The 22206-nt window shown below is 42.2% G+C and overlaps 1 protein-coding gene across 3 annotated transcripts in view; it reads left to right on the forward strand.

Annotated features, from left to right (window-relative positions):
• robo3 (roundabout, axon guidance receptor, homolog 3 (Drosophila)) overlaps nt 1–12674 on the forward strand; it is a 129542-nt gene extending 116868 nt beyond the window's left edge. The window contains exons 19-27 of one of the 3 annotated variants that reach the window (XM_090192527.1): nt 128–267; nt 613–900; nt 3351–3501; nt 5300–5524; nt 5843–6039; nt 6622–6738; nt 8805–8990; nt 9390–9546; nt 11920–12674. In XM_090192527.1, the coding sequence (XP_090048653.1) occupies nt 128–267; nt 613–900; nt 3351–3501; nt 5300–5524; nt 5843–6039; nt 6622–6738; nt 8805–8990; nt 9390–9546; nt 11920–11926 (1468 nt within the window). In that variant the 3' untranslated portion in view covers nt 11927–12674. Of the gene's footprint in view, nt 1–127; nt 268–612; nt 901–3350; nt 3502–5299; nt 5525–5842; nt 6040–6621; nt 6739–8804; nt 8991–9389; nt 9551–11919 lie in introns of those variants that run through there. The other 2 variants (XM_090192529.1, XM_090192528.1) reach the window with 2 other exon arrangements.
• Nucleotides 12675–22206: the final 9532 nt, after the last annotated feature.

Below are 22206 nucleotides of genomic sequence, written 5' to 3' on the forward strand. Positions count from 1 at the left end.
CCCTGTTTATGTTATTTCACGGAGACTTTCCCATTCTTATTACTAGTCTTCTTTTAGTAAAGTGATGAGAACCAAGTTGTGGATTGGCATCAGGTATGATCATAGTGTGTGTTTTTATTATGTTTAGGCCTGGCATGCTGGGTGGCAACATGGGCAATTACCCGTGGCTGGCAGACTCATGGCCCACCACCAACCTGGTCCATAGTGGCAAAGAGGCCGTCAACTGCTGCACCTCCAAACATGACACTGCAGAGAGATACTACAATGGTATGAGACACAGCATGATCCTGCTCACAGCGGTCAGTTTGTTTTGTACACATCCAGGGATTATCTCTACAATGCCTTTTGTGTAGTCTCAGGGAGAATTTCAATTGCATACTCCTCGCGTCCTCTCTTCTCTCTCCTCGCCTCCTTGTGAAAACCCATTGGAGAAGACGGTCAGAAGGGAGGGACCTCAGGCTTTCTCATCCAATGGGTTTGAGAAAACAATGCGAGAGGAGAGAGGACATGAGGAGTATGCAATTGAGATTTAGAAATACCATAAATCAAATTACAAAAGATGACCTCTCACTAGAATCTGACCTCTCACCTCTGACCCACCCTCGGCACCAGAAGCGGGCATATCCAACTACCTGAACCAGACAGAGAAGTACAGCACGGGCGATTCCACCGAAGGCCCTATCTACAGCACCATCGACCCCACCGCTGAGGACCTCCGCAGCTTTAACAGCCCCTACTCCTCCACCACGCCCTACGCCAGCACTCCAATCATGCCCTTCACCAACCAGGCACTCCAGGGGTCTCACAGCCCCACAGAGCAAGATGGCGGCCACTGGATCACCCAGCCCGCCGGACCTTCCTCCCAGTACGCCCAACCCGACCGCTGCAGGACGGACAGTGGTAAGACTACGTTTAAGATTGTGTTTCCCATGGTATGATTCAAGTTGGGGCACCAAGAACCCCAAGCAACATTTACAAAAAAAGACCAAGTTAAATATAAAAACTGGAGTCACTTTGACATTTTTGGAGCCATAGAACAGCATTATGGTACCTACTAGCTAGCAACAAGAGACCTACTGTAAATTAGTGTAACACTGATTCATCTGGAGGCGGAAGAAACGCACACCTGGTTAGCATAGTAACATTATATACATTACACACCTGGTTAGCATAGTAACATTATATACATTACACACCTGGTTAGCATAGTACCATTATATACATTACACACCTGGTTAGCATAGTAACATTATATACATTACACACCTGGTTAGCATAGTAACATTATATACATTACACACCTGGTTAGCATAGTAACATTATATACATTACACACCTGGTTAGCATAGTACCATTATATACATTACACACCTGGTTAGCATAGTAACATTATATACATTACACACCTGGTTAATATAGTAACATTATATACATTACACACCTGGTTAGCATAGTAACATTATATACATTACACCTGGTTAGCATAGTAACATTATATACATGACACACCTGGTTAGCATAGTAACATTATATACATTACACACCTGGTTAGCATAGTAACATTATATACATTACACACCTGGTTAGCATAGTAACATTATATACATTACACACCTGGTTAGCATAGTAACATTATATACATTACACACCTGGTTAGCATAGTAACATTATATACATTACACACCTGGTTAGCATAGTAACATTATATACATTACACACCTGGTTAGCATAGTAACATTATATACATTACACACCTGGTTAATATAGTAACATTATATACATTACACACCTGGTTAGCATAGTAACATTATATACATTACACACCTGGTTAGCATAGTATCATTATATACATTACACACCTGGTTAGCATAGTAACATTATATACATTACACACCTGGTTAGCATAGTAACATTATATACATTACACACCTGGTTAGCATAGTAACATTATATACATTACACACCTGGTTAGCATAGTACCATTATATACATTACACACCTGGTTAGCATAGTACCATTATATACATTACACACCTGGTTAGCATAGTAACATTATATACATTACACACCTGGTTAGCATAGTAACATTATATACATTACACACCTGGTTAGCATAGTAACATTATATACATTACACACCTGGTTAGCATAGTAACATTATATACATTACACACCTGGTTAGCATAGTAACATTATATACATTACACACCTGGTCAGCGGAGTAGAACACTTGAAAAAGAAAAGGAGAGCCGCACACTATAGGAGCTCAGATACAATCATTTAAAAACAACGTTTCGACAGCCAAGCTGTCTTCAAATCAAATTGTATTTATCACATGCGCCGAATACAATAGGTGTAGACCTTACAGTGAAATGCTTACTTACAAGCCCTTAACCAACAAAGCGAGGGTATAATGACAAACACTACGGGTCACTAGTTTATATAGAGTTTGAAAGGACACACACAGGTGTCTGTAATCATGGCCGGCTGTGGCTTTATTTCTTTGGTTGATTTACAAATGTTGTACAATGGATATCAAAAGCAATAATCACAAGAATGGCTTCATATCAGACTTTACATTGAGACCAAAGGGAGCAAGGGTCTTTAAATTAAAGATCCAGACGGCCACTCGTTTTCACAATACATTTTAAAGGTCAACCCCCTCTTCTAAGGAGGGTGACGTGTTCGATGCCAATATAGCGAAGGGATGAAATAGTGGTTTGCTTCCAAAAAGTGGGCCGCAACTGGGTACGTAAAGATTTTGCACCTAATGGTGCTACGATGTGCAGAGATTCTTACTTTTAGTTTGCGCTTCGTTTTTTCCCACATAGTTATTTTACCACAAGGACAAGTTATAATAGAAAAATCTGCCTTAGTGGAGTACGTGGTTTTGCTACGCATTGTATATAATGTTACTATGCCTATGTAGCCAAATTGTCCCTATGATTGCATGGAATACTGATTTTTTTATATGTTCTAATTATATCTGTAAATCAACCAATGAAATAAAGCCACAGCTGGCCATGATTACAGACACCTGTGTGTGTCCTTTCAAACTCTATGTAAATTAGTGACCCGCTGTGTTTGTCATTACACCCTGATGAAGACAGCTTGGCTGTCGAAACGTTGGTTATTACATTTTTGCATCTGAACTCCTTGAGTCTGTGGCTCTTCTTTTCTTTTTCAAGAACACTGATTCATGCCTCCAAAAATGACAAGGGAACCTTTAGTTATGTTTGTGACATACATGTATACCCTTTTCAAGTGTATTAACATGTATTTAGAGGACCGTAGGACCAAGTTTTCCCACTATACAGAACTAAAACATCTCTTTGTGTGTCTATGTGTAGGTAAACCCAAGCAGAAGTCCATGGGCAAGGCGGTGAAAACCCCCTCTATGAACTGGACTGAAGCCCTGCCAGCGCCCCCCTCCTTTGGGGAGCTGGAGCAGTGTGTGTTGGAGGATTTGCCCATAGATGACCATGAGGACATGGAGCTAGGGTAAGCACACACACACACACACACATATACATAACCATGTACACATGCACACACACACACTTATGCTGCTACCTGGCACAACCGATGAGTACACTGTCTTCTTGCTAACTTGAAGGAAATATTAATTGATTAAGGTATGGTAGATCTCTTATATAACCTCTGAACACTCTTTCTAGGACCTGATGCGTCTCTGCTTGGCACTCAGCATTAAGGAGATAGATTAGGGGTAAGGCCCTGCGATAGACTAGTTTCCTGTCCAGAGGGTGTACTTGTAGATCAAGCAGCCTCATGCTACAGAAGCTGGAGCTCGTGCTCCTATGAGCCATTCAGGCTCGTGCAAGGATACTTACTATACTGTCCTATAGACATATGGGCCTCTGACTTCCTCTTTTTCTCCTGGCCCTTGTCTCTGCACTCCCAGTCCCCACTAACACATAGTTCTAGGCCAGGGTTTTGTGTGGAGATTATTTATGTTAGCCTAACGTTGCCTCTCTGCCTGACAGGACAGACTCACCTTTGGTCTCTCTCTCTGTTAACCCCCTGCTAGCTCTGGACCTCAACGCACCTTTTCTTCCAGCTCCCTGATGAACCACATTTCCGTCGCACTGCAAAATGAATACACACCCACACTTTATAAACCACAATATTGTCGGTATTCATGGAGGTTTGGCAAGGGGACCATTCAGTTATCGCTCCTGCCAATCATTACCCCAGTAGGCTAGGCTAGCAACTCAACTGAAGCAGGCATGAGGCTTACGAACTTCTACCTCTAACCATTTCTGAAAGCTACTGTGGATTATATTGGCTCTAGCCAAGACGCTAGCAAGCAGTTAGCAATTTAGCCACTATTCCCAAGTCTCAACCCTATCTCATTCATTGACCCTGTTAGCTAATAACATTAGCCTACTTTAGCCCATTCCCCTTCTCATGTTCTACTCTCCGGGTCACCAGAACAAAATAATCATTCAGCAGTTTTCTCATGCACCACTCCACCTAGCCCCCCTGCAGCTGTTAGCCGTTAGCAGAGATTGGTGATGAACCTCAGTTAATGTAGTTAACCTTTAAGTTAGCCCCTGTGGCTAGCTGAGAGGAACGTTGGTCTTATAACAGCTAGCTAACTCCCTGGCCTTGCCCATTTCCTCCATGGTGTACACGTACGCACACACACACACACACACATATGACACATACACGCACACACACACACATATGACACACACACACATATGACACATACACACATATGACACACACACACACACACACACATATGACACACACACACACACATACACACACACCTATGACACATACACACACACATAGCACACCCACACAGGTGCAGGCACAGAGCCCTCTCTCCATACTTACCTCTCTACCAAACACAAGTGTATGAAAGCACCCTTTAAGTGATTCCATGCACACCCTGATCTTGCCAGACATGGCGCTCAGCAGACCCATAGGGAGGCTGTCTAACGGCGCTGTAGATCAATGGAAATCAATACGCTACAGACCAATGTTGTAAGCGTTATGAACTAAAGAGGGAGGGCCACCATTGTGAATGTGTTATGATCGAGTTACCTACTGCTCCATAGCACCAACTGCACAAGCGGTGACTGTTTTATAATGCTCCAGGTAGAAGTTGCCCTTAGGCACAGATCTAGGAACAGTTTATCCTCCCCAATCCATTAAAAGGGATAATGCAAAACGGACAATAGATCAGTGTTCCTAGGGGCCACGGCATCCTACTCTGTTTAAAGTGAACTCATGGAAAAAGTGACCCTCTCCTCCTTCCCAGGTCTGATGAGGAAGAGTGGTGCCCGCCCCTTCCAGACAGGACCTATCTGACCGAGGGTTGTGAGGATGGTCCCGCCCCTCCCCTCAGGGGTGGTGTCTCGTCCCCCACCACTTCCTACAGTCACCAGTCCACTGCTACTCTCACGCCATCGCCCCGAGAGGAGAGCCACCATCCACCCCACAACACAGCACACCTTCACCACCATGACGGGCAGCAGCTAGCACGGTATGACACGACAAATTCTAAAAGTCACATCATGTATGTACAGGTAGACACTGTAGCCATACTAATGGTGATAGCATTGAAGACTCTCTTTTTCAGATGAATAAAATGGTAATAACACAGATTAATAAAGCAATGAATGCTTTGGTATGGTAATTGCCCAATGTCATTAACAACAGATAGCACAATACTTGCACAGTACTTAATATTTGCAGTAGAATATCTCCCTCAAATGAACAAAACAATAGTTCAAATGTGTAACATAATAAAGGTATGTAATTGCTATTGCTAAGCACCCTCTCTTTCTTTGCCATTTTGCAGTAGGTTACCTTGTGGTCCCGTCCCAGTGCCCCGGGCGCCCAGCCCTTCCTTCACCCAGTCCAACCCTAACCTCTCAGCCCAGCAGCACAGTGAGGACACCGAGGGGGGCACACCGCTCCGCAATGGCTCGAATCATTGCCGTGACTTCACTGAGGGGGAAACGCTGAGTGCCGACAATATCAGCTCCTCCACACCTGGTCAGTGATGCTTACCGCTCTGCACAAACTCACACGAGTGAATGCACCACACACAGATGTGCTTTTACACATGGAAAGGGAACAGTGGGCAAACAAACCCATACAGGTGCTGTATCCTAATTGAATCACCTGTTGTTGCAGAAATGTTCCTTCACAGCAGGAAATGCAAACTTGTAGTGTATTCAAGGTTTAAAAAGGCTTCTAAACTGAGCAATTTCCACTTTAAAATATCATACTTGATTTGTCACAAAGAAAATTATATCGACCCGTACAAAAAAATGCTATAATCCAGATAATAATTCACATTTCCTGTTGCTGCAGGATTATTTTCCTGGGTGAGATACTGGGTCAAATTAAGATACACTATCTGTACTTACAAGCACGCACACACACATGCACGCGCGCACACACATCATTAACAGAAAATTATTTACATTAATGTTCAGTATGTAATTCTTAATACCTAAACAAAGAGCTGGAATTACATAAGACATTGCAATGTTGTCCATGTACAGTGCTTCATAGGACCCATAACCCCATGACCTATTAGTCATTTTTTATTTCTCTCTGGCTGACCTACAGTAAGAGCTCTGCCATCCCCAGCAGACAACACACAGGCTCCCCCTGGCCAGAAGTCGCGAGTGAAAAAGAAGACCTCCAAGGGCGGCGCTTACAGAAGAGAGGTGCTGAACCAAGGAGGTTAGTGTTTCAAGTGTAATTAAATAAACGGCTCAGTAGAATAGAAGTATAACACAGGAAGACACAATTTATAGTCCAATATTTACACATGTATTGGGGAAGGGGTGATTGGCAGTCAAGTGTTTCAAATGTGGAGTTATTAACAATCAAAATAAGAGTGTGGTAGCAGCAGTTGTGAGGTGTGTGTAGCATGAATGTACACTACCGGTCAAAAGTTGTGACACCTACTCATTCAAGGGTTTTTCTTTATTTTTACTATTGTCTACTTTGTAGAATAATAGTGAAAACATCAAAACTATGAAATAACACATATGGGATCATGTAGTAACCAAAAAAGTGTTAAACAAATCTAAATGTATTTTAGATTTTAGATTCTTCAAATTATCCACCCTTTGTCTTGATGACAGCTTTGCACACTCTTCGCATTCTCTCAACCAGAAATATGAGGTAGTCACCTGGAATGCATTTAAATTAACAACTGTGCCTTGTTAAAAGTCCATTTCTTTCCTTCTTGAGCCAATCAGTTGTGTTGTGACAAGGTAGGAGTGGTATACAGCAGATATTTGGTAAAGACCAAGTCCATATTATGGCAAGAACAACACAAATAAGCAAAGAGAAACGACAGTCCATCATTACTTTTAAGACATGAAGGTCAGTCAATGCGGAAAATTTCAAACACTTTGAACGTTTCAAGTGCAATCGCAAAAACCATCAAGCGCAATGATGAAACTGGCTCTCATGAAGACCGCTGCAGAGGATAAGTTCATTAGAGTTATCTGCACCTCAGATTGCAGTCACATAACAGACACATCTCAACAACAACTCTTCAGAGGAGACTGCGTGAATCAGGCCTATATGGTTGAATTGCTGCAAAGAAACCACTACTAAAGGACACCAATAAGAATAGACTTGTTTGGGCCAAGAAACACGAGTAATGGACATTAGACCGGTGGAAATCTGAACTTTGGTTTGAGTCCAAATTTGAGATTTTTGGTTCCAACCACTGTGTTTTTGTGACACACAGAATAGGTGAACGGATTATCTCTGCATGTGTGGTTCCCACCATGAAGCATGGAGGAGGTGTGGGGGTGCTTTGCTGGTGACACTGTCTGTGATTTATTTAGAATTCAAGGCACACTTAACCAGCTTGGCTAACACAGCATTCTGCAGCGATACACCATCCCATCTGGTTTGCACTTAGTGGGACCATCATTTGTTTTTCAACAGGACAATGGCCCAAAACACACCTCCAGGCTGTGTAAGAGCTATTTGACCAAGTAGGAGAGTTATGGAGTGCTGCATCAGATGACCTGGCCTCCACAATCACCCAACCTCAACCCAATTAAGATGGTTTGTGATGAGTTGGACCGCAGAGCAAAGGAAAAGGAGCCAACAAGTGCTCAGCATATGTGGGAACTCTTTCAAGACTGTTAGAAAAGCATTCCTCATGAAGCTGGTTGAGAGCATCCCAAGAGTGTGCAAAGCTGTCATCAAGGCAAAAGGTGGCTACTTTGAAGAATCTAAAATCTAAAATATGTTTTGATTTGTTTAACACTTTTTTGGTTGCTACATGATTCCATATGTGTTATTTCATAGTTTTCATGTCTTCACTATTATTCTACAATGTAGAAAATAGTAAAAAATAAAGAAAAACCCTTGAATGAGTAGGTGTGTCCAAACTTTTGACTGGTACTGTATATGTGTGTGTGTATGTCTGTGTGGGTGTGTGCATGAGTGAGTGCATGTTTGCTACGGTGCAGTGGTCAGTCCAGTTTAGTGTTCAGCAGTCTGATGGTTTGTAGATAGAACGGTCTGGTATCAGACCTCATGCTCCGATACCATCTGCCCCACGGTAAGGGAGTGAACATCTCATAGTTGGGATGTGTGTGCATATGTGTTTGGACGAATGAACAAACAAATCAATGAATGTGTGTTGGGCATGAGCATGTCTCTGTGTGCGTAAAGCCTACATTATGTATGTTTGCCTATATGCTTATACAGTATGTACTGTTCTTCCATTGCAGTGTAACCCTAACCCTGTTGTCCTTGTCTGTCTTCTCCTCCAGACCTCCCCCCTCCACCAGAGCCACCTCCAGAGAACGGAGCAGTTCGGGGCCCAGCAGGGACTGTAGAATGTGGCAACACGTCCCTGGACAGAGAGGGGGCGCCCGGGACCTTGTCCTCCATGGAGAGGAAAGAAGGAGAGCGGAGCACTCCCAACAGGAAGGGATCGGGACAGCGACGCCAAGACGGTGAGTGGTGCAGATACTGAAGTGTGGTGTTCACACACATGCTCAGTCTCATATTCACAACACACACACAAGCACAGCCAGAGCCTTTGCAGTAGCCTATTAGTACTCGCACCCAAACACAGTCACTCATTCACCTGGAAAATACTCATTCACACAAATAATAATAATACATAAATCAATCATGCTCATGAACACGTTCTCTCACACACACTAACATGTGAATACATTTCAATTCACAAATCCATCCATTCAAAACTCACGACTTAGTACTCCCTCCATCCTACAAGATCCTCTTATCAGTAGAACATAGCCATTTCTCTTACTCTCCATTTCTAACATGTACATCTCTGATCCCTGACCCTAACTCTCCCCTCTCACCCAATCCCATCTCCTCCACAGATGAGGACCTGATCTCATATGGCAAACCCAGCTACCTGGCGGGGCGGGGGGGTCATATGTCCAGCAACTGCTCCACCACAGGAAGCTCCTCATCGCGGGGCTCCACAGGGTCACGAGGGGGTCACTGCCCGGGCAGGAAATGCAACGAGGAGCGGAGGTGATACAAGGTTTCTCTGGTTCTTTGCAGCCACAATATCTGCTGGTTTTCTCTTCTCTGGCATTTAGTTGAGCTATTCATATCAGGGGGGCAAGAAGAGACACTACGGTTGTGGTAATAGTGGTAATAGTGGTAATAGAAGGGGACCATGGTGGGTTCTAGTTCTTGGGAGCTACAATGTCTACTGGTGTTCAGGGGTTATTTGGGGGCTGAGAAGAGATATACTACAGATGAGGTGACCTAGGGTAATGTCATGTTTTGTGTTTTAGCTAAGACTGGGATAGGCAACTCTTTAAAAAAAAAATAGTTTAGCTTTAATATTGTACATAGATTGTGGTTTCTGTCAATGTAATTGCCCGCATAATTTCCAATCCCCCATATATATATTTTTTAAATGTATTTCCTTTATTATTGTCCCCTAACCCTATCATCCCTCAACTAATTGGAGTAAATGAATGGACAACAACACTTAGGCTTCTACTTCCAGCTTATACATACTATAGGCAACTCTTTGCCCACTGGTCTCTTTTAAAAAGTTCACTAGTTAATGAGTGTCAGCTCAAGATCTTTCCCTGCAGCCACTGTATCTCACAAGGCCAAAAATGTTGCAGCCTTCGTAGACCATGTACTACGAAAATATATACATCAATTCATTCAAGTGTGCCCCTTTACCATGCGCTGGTCTTTGTCAATAAAACAAAGTACAGATCAGCATCCAGCAAATGTATTCCGTTTCTGTACACAGTTCAGAGCATAGATAATATAACAGTTAAATTGTTTATGGTTCAGTGCTCGTTTTATACGTGTGTAAATAATCATTCACTAGCATGGAAATGCTGACATGAGGGATAACTGAGCAAAACGACAAGCCCTGTCATGCTTATAGATATCTACTATTGCTGACAAATACTATATTTCGCTCTATAAAACACACACTCACAAATGATTTCTCTCGCCATAAAAAAATATGCATGCACGCACACACACAGAACACAAAATCCCCTGCACAGTGTGGGATAATGTCAAACTCAGCCCCCCCCCCACCCCACTCTCCCTCTGTAGTGCACTGAGGGTACAACTTCTTTGTGGGATTGCTGCTTTAAGTGCACTCTGCGCAGGCTCCCTAGTGAGGGGGTAGAAGGCCTTTTAAGTGGGTACAAGCTGTGTAGTATGTCCCTCGGGCTAAAAAAAGACTAGAAAAGAAACAACCACAACAACATTTTGACATCTTTTCAAAAATGACTTTAGTAGTCAAACTACTGTATAACCACTTACTGGTACATTGCATTTGCTCTGTGTGCCCATGGTGATTCCCAGTGGTAACTTACACTGTTCTACTAGCTTTCAACTGCCACTGTTGCGACCATTGTACCGCTATCTAAACAGAAAATTGGTAATATTGTAGTATTAAGTATCTTAATGTATGCCTAATATAAAATATACAGCATCTACCAACCTATCACCATGTCTAGCTTTGTCATTCATTCAGCTGGGCTATGCTCAGTAGAGCTTCAGCCAATTTGTACTAGATGACCTCGTTTATTAGGTGCAGAATTGGCTCTGTCGGTCCAGACACTGTCCTACAGATCTGCTGGTTCTCAGGCGATCGGTGACCCAACGATAGGTCGTTCCCCTTTGACCTGCACCCCCTGTGGACGACCCAGGAACTCACTCTGATGTCCCCCTCATCTCCACTTCCCTTCGTGCTCCACCAGGAACATTAAAGCCAGGGCCTTACAATAGACAGGCTGTGTGTTTCACTGGGGAGACAGTTTCGTGTTACCCCTCTCCTGTCACGGTGCTGAGCGTTATCTTTCCACTTGGACAGAGCGGGTGAATGGGGGGCTTTGTTTGAATGGGGGCGTAGGGGCAAGGGTCTTTACTTTCTTTTTGTGTTTTGTGTGACTCCTTCAGATCTTGACTTCCTTGTTTAACAGCCAATCCCTCAAATGATTAGTCAAGTAGTCTATGAAGGACGAACAAGAGCTGCTCCCATAGGGCGGTTGACCAGCGTTTTGGGTTACAGTGAGATAGAATGTTTCTAAAAACCCTCTTCAGCTCTATGGTTATTAGTACAAATTTGGGTTTTATTCCAACATTTTATAGTTTATAATTTAGCCACCTGGGTTGTTAAGCTCCTGATTTAGTTGTATGGCTGGTTTCCGTTTTGAAAATGAATTGACAAATCAAATGCATTTTGTTGTATTTAAATCAAGTGATGTAGACGACCTTTGTGATTTATGAGAATCATCCTCAACACATGCTTTGTTAGAGCTCCTACCTGTTATGTGCAGATAATAAACAAGCCTTGGCTTTCTGCTTTTTGTTGCTTTTTTCACATCGTTTTCTGACACGTTTGTCTGTCTTTTTCAGGAAATGAGATAAGCGGAGACAGGAACATTCTCACGTAGAAACAAAACACGTTCCTTTGATGCCTCCCATTTTCTTTTTTTTCTATCGACGGAAACAGCTACAAAATAAAGAATATGATCACATTCTAAGGAACAATGGAAGAAGAACGGACTTTCATTCTTTTTTTTGCTATTATTATGATTATTTATGACTTTTGGGCACATCCCGCATTCATTTGTAAATAGCCATCTCTGTACTGTTTTTACGTGGGTTCTGGATACAGGGATAGAAAAAGTATATTGTATTTATAATGAAAAAAAGGTCCATTATTATAAACCGTTAATGTCTTGAATGTGCCAACCTCTTTTTGTAGAAATGCATACCGTTTCGAGAAGCATAAAGGCTATTGCACTTGTTGTGGCGGAGAAACAACAAAAAATATGGAGCACAATGTGTGTTGTCAGGCAGCCGGCCGGACAGATAAAACTGCAGGGGTTCGTCGTCCTCTCAGGACGCCTCTGCCTGTCTTCTCTGTCGTCTTTGGATCCCTATCGCCTGTCGTCCGATGAGAATGTTGTTCTTTTCTACGTTAGATTTTTTTTTTTTTACAGAGAAAGCTTGTTGTGAAAAGATTGTAACCGTCACTTTTTGAGTGTTGCTGCAATTGTGCGATGACTTGCGTATTCTGTTAAAAAAAGACCTGTTCTGTCGACTAACTTTTTGGTAGTCTTGTTGTTTTGAAAAAATACAATAAAATACATTTGTTGAACAATAAATACACTTTTTTACTTTACAGGGTGACTGCACTTCCTGATTTGGCCTCGTTTTGAAGATTGCGCATTAAGAATTGCTAGCAGCCATGACTGAAGGAAAATGAGTATTGTCTTTGGGGGTGTGGTGTGACGTGGGTGGTTTGATGTGGGTGTGCTATGTCAGAGAGGAAGAGGTGAAGCGAGTGGGAGAACTGCTCCCAAAATCTGCTGTCTTCTCCAGCAGATTGGTTAACAAAAAAATGAGTGACTTATTTGCTATGTGTGGCTTATTTGACTGAATGTAAGTTTCGTAGTACTTAGGTTGTTACGAGTACTGATATATGTAGGACACGTGACATCCCGGCAACTTTGAGAAAATACACTTCATATCGGAGTTGTACCTGTTGTTCACACCCATATCTGCCCTCTCATTGGCTAGAATGGTCCCACCTGATCTTGCCTTCTCCCCACTGCCTTTCATTTTTTAAGACATTTGTTTTCATTGTTAGAGCAGCCGCTTGAGTATTTTATCAACATAATGGATAACCTGTGGTTATGTTTGTATATCATACAAGGTACTTTTCGTTGACCATTCTGAGTCACTGTAACAACAAAATAGCCACTTCATTAAAATAGTCAGAATTCATCTAAGATGAATCAGGAAATCTGTCATTAATTTAGATGTTTCTTCTGAGGTCTTAGTCGCGCAATTTCACATCTTGCTAAGGTCTTTAGTGCAGTATTTCTCAAGTAAAATGATTTGCCCGAAACACTTGTCAGTTCACTTCATACAGTCTATCCAGTCAGGAAAGTCTGGCTGCACGCTTAGGACTGATTTCTTGGCACAATAACATGTCTACATCTGCAAGCTGTCAAACTATCGCAAATACTGTAAAGCACAAGCTACATGCTGTTCATCAGTGCCGAAATCACTTTCTAGCTAGCTAACTTTGTGTTTGTCAATGAAGCTAGCAAGTGGTAGCTAGCAGGCACATTGAGCAGCTGGTCCACAATAAACTTACTAAGTCATTGGCGAGTGGCGACGTGTGTGCTTCAGTGCCATTTATTTGTTTACAACTTTCTCACTCTCTATTACCAGAGTGTGTCTGTCTGGCAGTGTTTCATAAGGAATCTGAGGTCTGAGGCACTGCTTAATGGGATGTCTGTCTCACTGTCTGCTGCTATGATTGAATAGAGCACGCACAGCTGATAGAGCGCAATCAGCACAGCTGCTTCTCCTGTGTTAGTGGGCAATTCGCAAGTGGGCATGATCGTAATCCCAACCCTCCAGTAAATTGTGACGAACTCACAAAACTGTTTTGGATGAGACTTATTATCCTATTTACACTTTGTTGTGAATTTTGACAGTATAATTTATGTTTATGACTTATATCGATGCCACATAGGCCGAATAAAACTACTATAAAACAGAAATGTTGGTTCTAAGGGGCAGTTGAACTTTAAAGTGTTTCATAAGAATGTCTTCTAATACATGTTTACAGTGTACAACTATAATAAAACAGAATTAGACAGATCCAAATTTATAGTTAGTTAGATTTGGCACCAAGACCGAACAATTTCTCCAACTGCAGAAAGCTATCTCTACACAACAGAGTATGTAGAATTTACACTCAACTTGAGGCAACTATGGAAACATCTGACAAACTTTTGGTTTGGGGGAGAACTGTCAGGTGGAGTGAAAGTGTAAAAGCTGAAGTCATGTTTTCATTATTTTCCTCCTGAAGCCTCTGACTATTCACAGTACATTCCACATGGTTGGCTCTGCACGGAGAAGCATGACATTGCCAATGTGAGAGGCCTTTGCCTAGAGTTTAGAGAGTGATTTTTTTTTTTTAACTCTCCTCTATCCACCTGAGACATCACCCACAACCCTGAGGTGCCTTATGTGCGCACACACACAAACACACACACACTCCATAGAGTGTCCTGGTAGTGCTACTGTCATTGTGCCCCAGCAGTGAACTGAAAAAGGACAAAATGGGTTGTCTTTGCACTGTACTGTAGCCTACGGTTATGCCCTTAAACAATGAGGCATGTTGCAGAGTTGACAGTGTTTTTGGTTCTAGCTGGATCAAGGAAAATTCATAAGGAAGTGGGGATGGGACTACTCCCTGTGGAGCTCCAATGCATTCCTTTGTAGTTAATCAGGATGCACTACTACGTCACGTCACAAATACTACATGATACACATGCCCCGAATTAACATATTCAGACCAAATCATATACATATTATACAGTGGGGCAAAAAAGTATTTAGTCAGCCACCAATTGTACAAGTTCTCCCACTTAAAAAGATGAGAGAGGTCTGTAATTTTCATCACAGGTACACTTCAACTATGATAGTAAATAAATCCAGAAAATCACATTGTAGGATTTTTAATGAATTTATTTGCAAATTATGGTGGAAAATAAGTATTTGGTCTCCTACAAACAAGCAAGATTTTTGGCTCTCACAGACCTGTAACTTCTTCTTTAAGAGGCTCCTCTGTCCTCCACTCGTTACCTGTATTAATGGCACCTGTTTGAACTTGTTATCAGTATAAAGGACACCTGTCCACAACCTCAAACAGTCACACTCCAAACTCCACTATGGCCAAGACCAAAGAGCTGTCAAAGGACACCAGAAACAAAATTGTAGACCTGCACCAGGCTGGGAAGACTGAATCTGCAATAGGTAATTAGCTTGGTTTGAAGAGATCAACTGTGGGAGCAATTATTAGGAAATGGAAGACATACAAGACCACTGATAATCTCCCTCTATCTGGGGCTCCACGCAAGATCTCACCCCGTGGGGTCAAAATTATCACAAGAACGGTGAGCAAAAATCCCAGAACCACACGGGGAGCTGGGACCAAAGTAACAAAGCCTACCATCAGTAATACACTACGCCGCCAGGGACTCAAATCCTGCAGTGCCAGACGTGTCCCCCTGCTTAAGCCAGTACATGTCCAGGCCCGTCTGAAGTTTGCTAGAGAGCATTTGGATTATCCAGAAATAGATTGGGAGAATGTCATATGGTCAGATGAAACCAAAATATAACTTTTTAGTAAAAACTCAACTCGTCATGTTTGGAGGACAAAGAATGCTGAGTTGCATCCAAAGAACACCATACCTACTGTGAAGCATGGGGGTGGAAATATCATGCTTTGGGGCTGTTTTTCTGCAAAGGGACCAGGACGAGTGATCCATGTAAAGGAAAGAATGAATGGGGCCATGTATTGTGAGATTTTGAGTGAAAACCTCCTTCCATCAGCAAGGGCATTGAAGATGAAACGTGGCTGGGTCTTCCAGCATGACAATGATCCCAAACACACCGCCCGGGCAACGAAGGAGTGGCTTCGTAAGAAGCATTTCAAGGTCCTGGAGTGGCCTAGCCAGTCTCCAGATCTCAACCCCATAGAAAATCTTTGGAGGGAGTTGAAAGTCCGTGTTGCCCAGCAACACCCCCAAAACATCACTGCTCTAGAGGAGATCTGCATGGAGGAATGGGTCAAAATACCAGCAACAGAGTGTGAAAACCTTGTGAAGACTTACAGAAAACGTTTGACCTCTGTCATTGCCAACAAAGGGTATATAACAAAGAATTGAGATAAACTTGTTGACCAAATACTTATTTTCCACCATAATTTGCAAATAAATTCATTAAAAATCCCACAATGTGATTTTCTGGATTTTTTTTCTCATTTTGTCTGTCATAGTTGAAGTGTACCTATGATGACAATTACAGGCCTCTCTCATCTTTTTAAGTGGGAGAACTTGCACAATTGGTGGCTGACTAAATACTTTTTTGCCCCACTGTATCTGCGCTCGACAGAGACAGCACAAAACTGTGATGTACGACTGATATAAAAGTACTTCTACCTTACTAGTGTACTGACGTTCATGTACACCTAAACACTGCATCCACTCCGAGGACAAATATGCTGACATACTAGCTCACAGACCCTCTCGGCACCCTCACACCTCACCCCACTTACCTCCCACCCTCATGGGCATCCTGGAAGACCCTTTACTCCCTTAAACTTCCAAGTCCTCCCCCCTCCCTCGCTCCTTTTCTCCCCTCTTGCCATAAATCATCCTGCTCATTCATTAGGCCAGTGTCAGGCTAGAAACGCCCACTAAAGAAAGAGAGGGGGAATAGTCTGAGAAAGAGAGGGAGATGGAGGGATGAGGAGGAGGATGGGGAGTTGGGGATGGGGTGGAGTGGGTCATTGAAATCCCTGTCCTGTCCAAAATGTCACATTCCAATTTCCATGTTAATGGCACAGCCGAGAAGAGATGTACGCTTTTGTCTTTTGGGAAGACGTTTTATATGCAAAAGGGGTCGCAAACAAAGCCGTATGCAGTCAAGAGGATATTTGAGCAGAGTTAAAGGTCAACTTTGTGAATGAAAAACGGTCCAACTGTGCCTCTTTCTCAATTTTTACCATCCTGGTAATGCACGTCGTGACCGACGAAGCTAGTTCATTTCCTAAGCTTGCCACTATAGCTAGCCAGTAACTCCTCCAGTATGTGTTTACTTAATTTCACAGGATTTGTTTTTGGACGGAAGCTGTAGCGATCGGTAAGAAATGGCACTTTTGTAGCCAAATATCGCAATCATCTATTTTCTTTTAAGCATTAAATGGCCTGATATGATGGTGCACTGATCAGTTATAACGTGATTTTTGTGTTTTTGCCCAAACCCGACCTTTAATAGAGATGGGTAGGTTGGACTGTCTTTGAAAACTGTGAGAATGTGGCAAGGTGTTAAGTCAAAACATAGTGTATGAAAACTGGACGTATGTATGAATGTAAACGAGAAGAGATGAGAATAGTAGAAGAGAAGAAAAGAGAAAATGAGAAAGATGGAGGGACCCTTCTGTCTAATCTGGTCCAGACCAGATCTGGGTCACAGAGGGCCAACAGAAGGCAGGCTCTGATGGGGGGGGTCTGACCAATCCATTATAGGCTCTGATCACACAATGCATAGGAAAGACTACCAACCAAGGCCAAACACATCCAATATGACTCCAGCACACAGCACTGAGAGTATGTGTGTGAGTAAGAGTGAGAGTTGTATATTGTCTATCTCACTGGCTTTGGCAATGTTAACGTATGTTTCCCATGCCAATAAAGCCCCTTGAATTGAATTGAATTGAATTGAGTGAGTATGTGAGTGAGATGTATATATATATATATATATATATATAGAGAGAGAGAGAACATGTGAGTGAGATATATATATATATAGAGAGAGTGTATGTGAGGGAGAGAGGAAGAGACCATGTGAGTGAGATATATATAGAGAGAACATGTGAGTGAGATATATATATATATAGAGAGAGAGAGAGAGTGTATGTGAGTGAGAGAGAAAACATGTGAGTGAATGAGAGAGAGTGAGAGAGAGACTGAGGGTGTTTGAATAGTAAGGGGAAAGCAACCGACTGTAGAGGAAAGTCAAAGAGTGAAGTCGGGGGAGGTGCATCTTTGACAGCCGAAAGTCAGACACTAAGGTGGTTTCCCAACAGCAAGGCTAAACTCAACATGGCAGTTGCCATTGTTAATATACGTTTGTCTTTATATTGTCGAAATAAACTGCTCCAACCGTTATATCACACGCCCAAACTGAAATCATATGTGTGTACAGTGCAAAGTATTCAGACCCCTTGACTTTTTCAACATTTTGTTACCTTACAGCCTTATTCTAAAATATATTTTTTTTAAATCCCTCATCAATCTCCACACAATACCCCATAATGATGAAGCAAAAACAGATTGTTAGAAACTGAAATATCACATTTACATAAGTATTCAGACCCTTTACGTAGTACTATCTTGCAGCACCATTGGCAGCAATTACAGCCTTGAGTCTTCTTGGGTATGACGCTACAAGCTTGGCACACCTGTATTTGGGTAGTGTCTCCCATTTTCTCTGCAGATCCTCTCAAGCTCTGTCAGGTTGGATGGGGAGCGTCGCTGCACAGCTATTTTCAAGTCTTTCCAGAAATGTTCAATCGGGTTCAAGGCCTGGATCTGGCTGAGCCACTCAAGGACATTCCGAGACTTGTCCCGAAGCCACTCCTGCATTGTCTTGGCTGTGTGCTTAGGGTGGTTTTCCTGTTGGAAGGTGAACGGTCGACCCAGTCTGAGGTCCTGAGTGCTCTGGAGCAGGTGTTCATCAAGGATCTCTCTGTACCTTGCTCAAATTCCACGTGACCATTTAGTCGTGGTAGTTAGGCTTCTCCAAACTCTGATGCTGCTGATGGTCATTAGTAGCCTACCAGACTTGCTAACTGTCTGGTACTCAACACTCTATTGTCCCTCTAATCCTAATCAAACACTCCATTAGAGCTCATGTTGCTCAACATTTCAATAGGCTATGCAATTGTGCGAGAAAACAGAGTTATGGCCTCTACTGAAAAGAGGAGGATCAGCTTTCTATAGGCTAAGCCTACAATATTTATTTTTCAACTTCCCTAATATTAAGCACATTGCTGATATTTACAACAGGAGTATAGCTTACCTGGCTGGCATGAGAAAAGAAACATGGGGAATGCGTCCTCCATTCGCTATTTAAGTGCATAGATGACATGTATTTTTTCCGACTGGCCCTGTTTCGATTCAGGTGCATGATAATGGTCCATTCTAAATCAAAACAAATTTCACACTTACAGTGCCTTGCGAAAGTATTCGGCCCCCTTGAACTTTGCGACCTTTTGCCACATTTCAGGCTTCAAACATGAAGATATAAAACTGTATTTTTTTGTGAAGAATCAACAACAAGTGGGACACAATCATGAAGTGGAACAACATTTATTGGATATTTCAAACTTTTTTAACAAATCAAAAACTGAAAAATTGGGCGTGCAAAATTATTCAGCCCCTTTACTTTCAGTGCAGCAAACTCTCTCCAGAAGTTCAGTGAGGATCTCTGAATGATCCAATGTTGACCTAAATGACTAATGATGATAAATACAATCCACCTGTGTGTAATCAAGTCTCCGTATAAATGCACCTGCACTGTGATAGTCTCAGAGGTCTGTTAAAAGCGCAGAGAGCATCATGAAGAACAAGGAACACACCATGCAGGTCCGAGATACTGTTGTGAAGAAGTTTAAAGCCGGATTTGGATACAAAAAGATTTCCCAAGCTTTAAACATTCCCAAGGAGCACTGTGCAAGCGATAATATTGAAATGGAAGGAGTATCAGACCACTGCAAATCTACCAAGACCTGGCCGTCCCTCTAAACTTTCAGCTCATACAAGGAGAAGACTGATCAGAGATGCAGCCAAGAGGCCCATGATCACTCTGGATGAACTGCAGAGATCTACAGCTGAGGTGGGAGACTCTGTCCATAGGACAACAATCAATCATATATTGCACAAATCTGGCCTTTATGGAAGAGTGGCAAGAAGAAAGCCATTTCTTAAAGATATCCATAAAAAGTGTCGTTTAAAGTTTGCCACAAGCCACCTGGGAGACACACCAAACATGTGGAAGAAGGTGCTCTGGTCAGATGAAACCAAAATTGAACTTTTTGGCAACAATGCAAAACGTTATGTTTGGCGTAAAAGCAACACAGCTGAACACACCATCCCCACTGTCAAACATGGTGGTGGCAGCATCATGGTTTGGGCCTGCTTTTCTTCAGCAGGGACAGGGAAGATGGTTAAAATTGATGGGAAGATGGATGGAGCCAAATACAGGACCATTCTGGAAGAAAACCTGATGGAGTCTGCAAAAGACCTGAGACTGGGACGGAGATTTGTCTTCCAACAAGACAATGATCCAAAACATAAAGCAAAATCTACAATGGAATGGTTCAAAAATAAACATATCCAGGTGTTAGAATGGCCAAGTCAAAGTCCAGACCTGAATCCAATCGAGAATCTGTGGAAAGAACTGAAAACTGCTGTTCACAAATTCTCTCCATCCAACCTCACTGAGCTCGAGCTGTTTTGCAAGGAGGAATGGGAAACAATTTCAGTCTCTCGATGTGCAAAACTGATAGAGACATACCCCAAGTGACTTACAGCTGTAATCGCAGCAAAAGGTGGCGCTACAAAGTATTAACTTAAGGGGGCTGAATAATTTTGCACGCCCAATTTTTCAGTTTTTGATTTGTTAAAAAAGTTTGAAATATCCAATAAATGTTGTTCCACTTCATGATTGTGTCCCACTTGTTGTTGATTCTTCACAAAAAAATACAGTTTTATATCTTTATGTTTGAAGCCTGAAATGTGGCAAAAGGTCGCAAAGTTCAAGGGGGCCGAATACTTTCGCAAGGCACTGTATATTACTTAGTAAATGTAAAGACAATATGAAATCAAGTATAGTTTGATGGGTGACAATATTAGCCTATCACTTGTGAAGGATATATTATCACTTGTGAATGATGCCCAGCATAAGAAACAATGCCTTTTTTTTCTGAACTTTTTCAAATCATATTCGCACACCTCATGTAGCCTAGCCCATAGGCCTATATGTTTTAATAAGGTTTGTATCACAACTAAAGTGGCCAAATGCACATGAATCCGCTTTACAAGGGGTGTAGAGCCTAACTGGCACACATAAGCAGCATGTGAGTTTCAAGTTTGGGGAAGATCCTTTTCACCATAAAAATGTACCTTTATAATAAAAGCATTACATGCATAATCGCATTTGTGGTCACTTTTGATAATGGTGTTTTCCCACTAATGGAATATTCGCGCTGATAGCCTACTGCCGTGTGGGCATTGCTGTGCTTATAATGTGAAGAAATAGTCTAATAGTTTATCAACATTTTAAGCTAAACAGTCTGATCTTTTGCGTCAGCCTCATTGCGTAATTAAAAAAAAAATCCTAATGGTTGTATTAATTTGGGATCTATCACATCCCACAATTGTCCCAGACTATGTTTGGAATATTTATTTCTTGCACAGAATGGAATGTATAAACTTTTGTACTATGGGGGATAGTAGATTTGACATGGGCGAGTGCTTTTGCTGTTCGTTAGGCCTAATCATCTTGTTGGCTGACGAAAAGTAAATGTGGACAGTTCTTCCAAAATGTTCAATATGCACATCAGAATTGGATAAGGACACGCGCAGTTTCGTCCCTGATGTGTCTGTCTTCACTTGTAGCCTGTGAGAAAGACCTGATCAGGTGATGGAGAGCTGTGTGAGTGAGGTGAGAGGTGCAGGCAGCATTTTGGGAGAAAGGCTGCAAAAAGCATAGATGTATTATCAAGTGCTTCTCAAATTGTGTATGAGAGACTGACAAAGTGTGTACAGCCAGCACAAAGAAAACTAAGCAGAGCTCATGCCTTTCAAGCGGCTTTTCTCAAATCATCATTAGAGTTGCATCATGCAGCCTTACAATGTATTAGACATCTAAACATATAGCCTAACGTTTGTAGAACAACTAACTCTAAATTAAGCATATAGAAGTTCCTATTTCTTTGTTAACCACTCAACACAGAATAGCTGCATGTGTGCACTCCCTCAACTGGTGTCAGGTGTGCTCCCTCTCCGGCCTCTAGGTCACCAGGCTGCTCGTTAGGGTGCACACCTG

Source organism: Oncorhynchus mykiss, chromosome 12 (assembly GCF_057628025.1).
Source record: "Oncorhynchus mykiss isolate SJ-2025 chromosome 12, ASM5762802v1, whole genome shotgun sequence".
NCBI classification, from domain to species: domain Eukaryota; kingdom Metazoa; phylum Chordata; class Actinopteri; order Salmoniformes; family Salmonidae; genus Oncorhynchus; species Oncorhynchus mykiss.